General features: G+C 42.1%; 1 protein-coding gene and 1 long non-coding RNA gene across 2 annotated transcripts; one reads left to right on the top strand and one right to left on the bottom strand.

Annotated features, from left to right (window-relative positions):
• Positions 1-1,295: 1,295 nt before the first annotated feature.
• Positions 1,296-3,211, bottom strand: LOC149019491 (UPF0481 protein At3g47200-like). Its single transcript, XM_089153491.1, has 2 exons — positions 3,039-3,211; positions 1,296-2,711 (listed from the first exon to the last, which is right to left on the bottom strand). The coding sequence occupies exon 2, from the start codon at positions 2,610-2,612 to the stop codon at positions 1,296-1,298; it is 1,317 nt and encodes a 438-aa protein (XP_089009617.1). The 5' UTR covers positions 2,613-2,711; positions 3,039-3,211.
• Positions 2,189-5,313, top strand: LOC149019490 (uncharacterized). The gene is made up of 3 exons (XR_016173083.1): positions 2,189-2,313; positions 2,346-2,559; positions 4,964-5,313. It is a non-coding gene; the product is annotated as an uncharacterized LOC149019490 (long non-coding RNA).
• Positions 5,314-7,789: the final 2,476 nt, after the last annotated feature.

Below are 7,789 nucleotides of genomic sequence, written 5' to 3'. Positions count from 1 at the left end.
TCTCTCTAAAGGGTAGAGGATTTGTATTTTCTTCACACTTTTCTATCACATGTTTAAGAGTGGATTTATTAGACGTATGTATATTTCAAAATATGTGATAAATTGAAAGCGGAGTATAGGAATAGAGGATCCTAATTTTGCCTTTTCTTGTTTTGGTAATGGTCATAGCTATCAATTTGAACCCCCTTGTATAGGAAGTAGTTCTTTTACAAAACCAACCAATGATAATAAGACTTTAGACTTTAGACTTATCACAACTAATTGAATTGAAAATGCTATAGAGCGACTTTAGAGAAAGGTAATTGACAGAATACCTCCCATATTGGCTAGTTGAATGACATTTAAATCTCTCTTAATATGTTAATGATACTTACACCCTCTTGGCCCTTTACCTGAAAAAAGTGACTACAATTCCTTTTAAGTGTCAACTTTCTTTTCATTTGGTTATGGCAATGTTATATATATATGGGGATGAGGAGAGTGGAGACAGGCTAGTACATCTATGACCAAAGAGAATCGAACACTCGACCTTTTCACTAAGAGGCATTGGTCATTGTCAATGGTGTAGCTATTTGTCGATACCAATGAGTCTCTACTATCAACTTCCATTATCATGTCTTATCATGTCATTAAGGTTTGAACTGCTACCAATGAAATGCCATGTGACCTATAAAGTAATAAAAAACACTCACCTAAGGATATCTTGTATCTTCTAGTAGTCATGAACCATGCAGCTATGTGGGACTAAAAATATTACGAAAGAAATTGAACCATCAAACAAACAAATAAAAAATTTAAGATAAAACTTGTATTGTAATCAGGCAAAACTGGAGTGTATATATTCCAAAACTATCAAGACCAAAGCTATGTATATCAAAGTTGCATTTTATTTTCATTTTAACCAATTGAAACCGGAAACTATACACTTGACCCATCTTCGTCTTCCTCTACCTTCTGCAATCACTCATCTTCTTTTGTTTTTGCATCTTTATGATTATATTTTTCCACGAAAATCTTTTTCAGTTTCTTCTCTTTCGCCATCTGTTTCCTTAAAATGTGGGATTAATTGAAAATAAATAAATAAAAACTACGTGAGACTAATGTGTCTAGGGGTTTTGACTAATAAATTTAATAACTTAGGGAGTGATGCTGAATTATTTTTATAATTATTTAACAATGATAATTATTATTATACAGGGCAGACGTATCCATAGGTTTATTAAATCTTTTCAATCAAAATGAGAAAGAGAAAAAAAAAAAATGACAATGCCAACAGGCGCCAGACTCAAAGAAATTCAAGAACGACGAAGAGTAAAAGACAGTATAGAAAATACGGTTCCTGTGAAGCTGAAGAGAACTAGAAACCCAAGAAGTAGCAGAAAGTAAGGGTGAACCACCCTTTTCAGCTTCGTCCATTGTCCATGCAAGTTGCTGCTGCAATACGAATTCACTTGTTGACAGAGATCCACATAGTAAAATTCCTCCACCTTAATCTCCTTGCTCAGATGAGTGAAGAGAGAGCTCACCTCTTCATGGGTACCCAAATGGTTTGCAATGATTCCTTTCTGTTCAAGAAGTTTTACATCATTCTGCGTTCGGATTAGGTTACTCATAAAAAGAGCGTAAGAAGAGATTTGCCTCGAGTAATCAAGGCAACACTGCTCCAAGGCGATGAGATTCCTGAGAACTGATTCGGTGAAATCATAGATTTTCAGAGGAGGAATTCGGAGTTCACCTCTAACAAATGTCAGGTCTAATAAGCTATCCCGCACAGATTTCTTGATCTCGATTCCTGTTTTTTGGAGTTTCTTTGCAGAATTCAGGTGTTCATTTGATGCACGCTGATTTTCTGGTGGCATCACTCTCTGTAATGATGGGAGAAAACATTGACGCAGCAAGTCCAGGAGATGACCGCCTTCATGGACGAATTTATTCTCGAGAGCTTCTTTGTTTCCTGGGATTATAGTTTTGAAGAAACGGAATGCAATCTGAGACAGTGATTGACGCTGCAACTGGTTCGGAATGGGAACGATTTCATATAACCTCTGAAGAACAAACAAGGGTATTTGGTTTTCGAGTAACAGCAAATCACGCCTTATACCTGAAAGCATCAATCTGTTGTTAAACACTGGATCTCCTTTCCGCCTTAACCCTTTCAGAATGTACTTGAAAAAGAGCTCGATGATGAAGCAGCCATCAACTAATAACATCTCCACAAACTGATCACTTGAGAGAGTGAATTTTTCCGATTCATAGTAGCACTTGCGAGCTCGCTCTTCCAATTGTCTAATGAATTTGACGCATTGGTCGAGTGTTTCCTCTAACAGGGGATTCCGGCCGAGGAGCTCATGCAGATATCTCCATTTATGATCTTCCATGGAGCTTAATGAAGGATCACGGTGGAAAGGACCAATGGAAACTATGTCAGGGATGTAAGACTTCCGACTTAACTTGAGAAGGTTTTCTGGAATTCTGTATATGCAAAGTGAAGGAGATTTCTGCTCCATCTTAACTTTGATGGTTGAGGCAAGTGACTCCTCCTCTTCTATATCAACTGAGGTATGGATTCTGATTCCTGCGCTTGCACTTTCGTTGTTCTGTCTCATTTCCATTTTTTTTTTCTTTTCTTTTTTCAATTTAATGCAAATGGGTCTTCTCCAATCTGTCTCACGGTTGACCTCAAACGCATCAGATTAGCAGTACTGTAGATTCTGCAATGGCAAAGCGTCAATAATGTCATTCTAAGCAGACTTAAAATCATCTATGCAGTGACTGGGATGGTTTGAGGTTTTGAATCATCCAAATATGGCTTATACACGATTTTGAAGGTGGTCATATTGATGAAATGGTACAAGAATGGGGTAACCTAATGAGGAAAAGAGAAGATAAATTTATCAATAGAACTGATCTGCATTAATATCATATCGATTTTTTGCTTTTTGTCAGAACTAGCAAAATTCAGTGAAGCTTACCTCTAAATTTACAGCATTTTTAAACCAAAAACTCAGAAAAACCATGGACTTGGTTAAACAATATACCAGTTTTGTTCTGGAGTTTGTTCACTCAGAAACCAATAGAGGAGAGCAAATCCATGACTGCAATAATCTGACACTTCAGATCTGTTCAGAAGAGAACCCTAGGCATTTTCTGTGCTTGTGAAAGAGAAACATTGGAAAACTTATTTAACCCGACTGCCTCAAGTTGCTGGAGAATGCAGAGAATCCAACGTTACTTGGTGAGCTTGGTGAGAGAGTACAAGAATATGATAAAGGGGGAAACGCCAGGGCTAAGATGGGTAACATTTTTTACTGTAGAACACTTCAGTTCGAAAGCATTTAGCCACTACCCTTCAAGAAAAGTATAGTAATTAATTACTTCAGAAGGCCATGATAGGTGTAGCTTGTTATGGTTACATCTTTTACGGTAGAGAACCTCAGTCTGAAAGCATTTAACTACTTCCCTTCAAGGAAGGTATAGCTTGTTAAAGTAGATATGATTGATTACTTCAGGTAGAATTCAAGGATTTAAAATAGGATAATACAGTTGATGGCTGGCAAGAATTAGCCTAAAGTGAATCTTATTGCAGTGAACTGAACCAGAATAACTTTGAGTTTGTCTTCATTAATGTGCATTTTTAGTTTCACAGCCCACCCACCACCATTTCCACCCCAAAAATAAGAAGGAAAAGGTAGCAGCTGTCAAGTTTTTGATACAGGCTTTAGTTAAGGATGGATGAATCAAGTATCCCAAAATTGAAATTCTACCAGAGCAACCTAAGCTACTTCTCTTTTAATCATCAAATTCCAAAAACAGCATCCGACAGAGTAGGCGCAACGTGTATACCAAGTAAAAGAATAATAAGATTTAAAGAACAGATTCTTTGCAGGCAAATCAAGCATAAAAATGCTACAAGGAATGTATACTATGTTATTTACTTGAAGAGAATGCACCCTGACTGAGAAAAATTGTAAGCGCACTCCACCCATAAAAGGGGTTAGAGGAGAGGAGGTAAGGACCTCATCCCAAAGCTTTTCTTTCATTTCCCAAGCCCCTGATGCTACAGTGGACTATTTCTTCAACTTCACTGATTCTTGTGAGTCAGTGAGATATTTGTACTGTCACAAAACTGTGACCAAGATTACTTCCTCAGGAAAATTTAGAGGAAAAATTTCATCGTCCTCCATGCAGGTCTTCTAAGAATACTGCTGTGTGATGTTATGTGTCATTCGTACTTAAACCATACTATGAATCGAAGGAGAACATTGATGAGATTCTATCTGACTCAAAGATAGTAGATGACTGCCTGAGGTTTGTATCTGTATTGGAATGTGTTGCACCATTTTAAGGGTTGTATCACTTCACCCATGGTTGGACATTGTTTAGCCTCTGGAGGAACACAGGCTTCCACAATTGTTCCTTAGGACATGCTATAGAAACACTGATGAAATTTTACCGATGATTCTCCACCTCAAAAATTGCTTCTGTATGACTTGCTAGATCATAAATGGAAATTGCTTCTCTATGAGGTACAAGATCATAAATGGAGTACATGGAGAACAATTGAGATTGATCTGAACAATTCTGAATTCTTACTTGTGGCCATGTCACGTGAAACTGTATCCACTTGAGGAAATTAGGAAACCTTTAGACGGTTTGTCTCCTTTTAGAAGTTCCATTTCTTGTGCCTTTGATTTGGCACTAGTTCCTTAAAACATTGAATGTCATAGCATACTTCCAACATTGGCCCAGACTGAAACTTGAAAGATTTTATTGTATTTTTTGGTCTTTTGTTGGTGGTTGTATTTGGTTCTGATTTCTGAAGCCCATTTGTGATTTTTCCTACTCTATAGTCATATTTCTTTCAATCTTTAAGACTGTAAATGTGGGAATGCATTCTGTACCAGGATGAAATTCCTGCTGCTAGCATTTCTCTGACCTTCTCTGTTGTATGAATGTTTCACAGTTTAGTGCTGAGAAGTAACTTAATGATCTATTATCCGCGAGGGATCAGTGAGCACAAAAATGGCAACAACCTCATTGGAGGGATGCTAATTCTTTCTAGAGTAGTTGAGTTTTATTTTATAGGATGTCATGATATCATGTTGTAAAACATAGGGGCTTATATAAATGAATTCAGCAGGTCAACAGTTCCATTGATTTGTAGCTTATACATTTTTTCTGTGATACAAGTAGAAATTGAGAATCCATTGCTTCTTCACCTTTTGATGACGGTATCCTTTACAGTTTTATTTATCGATGTTTAGAATCAAGATATCGATGTGTGCTGTCCAACTCAATGATGTGCAATTTTTTAGCCAATATGCAGATGACCAGCATGGATGTGCTTCTAACATAAGGTGTGGCAGCCTCCTATGTAGAGATAGTAAGTCTAAGGAGGTCTTGGGTTTGAATCGCCATCCCTTAACAGTTTCCCCTCTATTCGGGAATGCCACATCAACTTCTAATTAATTTTCATGATAACAAACATAATGCATTAATGTCTTGCTTATGGTCCATTAGATCAAGCCAAATGGACCATATTAATAAAATGGAACCAAGTCAATGAAGATCTAAACACAAGTGAATGGAACCAAGACATTAATAAAACCTAAACCAAAAGACTCAATCAACAACCGGGGGGGGGCTTGGGGCTGGGGGGGGAGAAAAAAAACCAAAAAAAAAAACCCCCCCCCGGGGGGGGGGGCCCCCCCCCCCCCCCCACCCCCCCCAAAACACCCAACAAAACCCATCCCCCCCCCCCCACCCCCCCACACCACCCATTTGGGGGGCTCGAGAGGGGGGGGGGGGACACCCCAAAACACAAAAAAAAACCCCCCCCCCCCCCCCCCCCCCCACTAGGCCCAATGGATAATATCATGGGCACACAGGGCAGCCCAACAGAAATAACACCAATGGGCACACAGCCCACATCTGAAGGGAGGAGATTCTAGAGGAATCTACACTATAAAGATCTGTCTCTAGAAATATCCCAGAAATATCAGACCCACTAGAATATTCCTAACCATAGATTCTAGACACTGTACAAATCACAACCATTCATTGTATCCTACCCACCTATAAATAGGGGAGGGACCATTTGTACAAAGCATCAAACAAGTGAGCAATACAAGTCTCCAAGGTCTCTTGAGCCTAAGCTTTCTTCACTCTCTCTAGCCGGGTTTAGGCCGACTTAGTGCAAGAAAGTGCTAAGTGCCGGCACGGTGGCAGTCAATAACTAAGGCCGGACATTTGTGGTATCGAGCTCGGTGGGGGCAAGCGGGGGAAAACACGATGACGAGCGAGTCCGAGACGTTCAATGGTGCACAAGAGGAGCAAACCGTGGGAGGGAGACCCACACCACCAAGGATAGGCGCAAGGGCAAGGAGAAGTCGCTGAAGTTAGTGCAACTATGGAGCCACGTCTAACGCGGGTGGAGTTGGCGATGGCCGAGGCAAGGGAACGCCTTGACGTTGGGGAGCAAAGGACCGATGAGCTCAATGGCCGGATGGACGAGCTCAAGGAGTTCCTATTGGGTGCTCTCAACACCATGGAGCACAAACAAAAACAACAGCTTGATGCTCTTCAAACCCAAGTGGTGGAAAGGATCACCGCGGTGGAAGCTCGTGTGCATGAGTTGAGTAGAGAGGTAGCAACGTGCAGGAGAACCACGATTGGAGGGAATGGGTGGCGTGAGGCACCAAGGGTGGAAGTGCCAAAGCCTAAGGCATTCGAGGGAACAAGAGATGCTCGGGAGGTTGACAACTTCCTATGGCACATGGAGCGGTATTTCGAGGCTACGCGATGGAGGACGAGCCTACCAAGATCAAGACCGTGCAACTCTACCTCACCGAGACCGCAGCTCTATGGTGGAGACGAAGGTACAACGACATGCAAAGAGGTACGTGCACCATAGACACATGGGAAGACTTCAAGAAAGAGCTTAAAAAACAATTTTATCCAGAGAATGCTGCATTCTTGGCCCGAAAGAACATCAAGAGGCTAAAGCACACGGGGTCGATTCGAGACTACGTGAAGGAGTTCTCAACACTCATGTTGGAGGTCCCAAGTATGACCGAAGAGGAACTTCTCTTCGACTTCATGGATGGGCTCCAAAATTGGGCCTCGCAAGAGCTACAACGTCGAGGTGTACAAGATCGCACGGCAAGCGGCGGCGGAGTCCTGATAGAGTTAGAAGGGACGAGTTCAAGAAGAGCAACAATGACAAAGGTGGGGGAGAGAAGGGGGAAGACCGACCACACAAGGGAAGGCACAAACAAGCCACGAACAAGGAGGGTGGCAAGCAAGAAAAGAAGAAGAAACCAACCCAAAGACAAGGCCCGGATGGACCACAGGGCAGGGAGCCCAAAACGGAAGGCCCAAGGCACCCGAAGACACGGGTGAAGAGGAGGGCACATGGGACAGCAGCGGCGGGCACAAGGCCAAGGAAGACAAAGCCCCCACACAACAAAGGGGTTGATGACGAGAGGTGCGATCAAGGCAAAAGGCAAGGGCCAGGGAACGGGGGCAACACACAACGCTCAATGGAGGAGGCAAAGCGGGGGCCAAAACGAGCAAGGAAAGAGGGAGCCAAAGCAGCCAACCGAAGGCACGCCCACGAGGGAGTTGCCAAGGGAGCGAGAGACAATGGGGCGGAAAGGCACCGGGACGCGGCGGACAAGGACGACGACGGGCGGCAGGAACGACACGGGTCAAGGTCGACCCAGCCACAAACAAGGGTGCAAGGAGGAAGGAGCACCGAGGTCCCAACGAACAAGGGACTAAGGAGGGG

This window comes from Hakea prostrata, chromosome 4, assembly GCF_041222555.1.
Source record: "Hakea prostrata isolate BN-2017 chromosome 4, UWA_Hpros_2, whole genome shotgun sequence".
NCBI classification, from domain to species: Eukaryota; Viridiplantae; Streptophyta; class Magnoliopsida; order Proteales; family Proteaceae; genus Hakea; species Hakea prostrata.
Note: the sequence above shows the minus strand (reverse complement) of the source record. Positions and strands in the feature narration are given on the sequence as shown.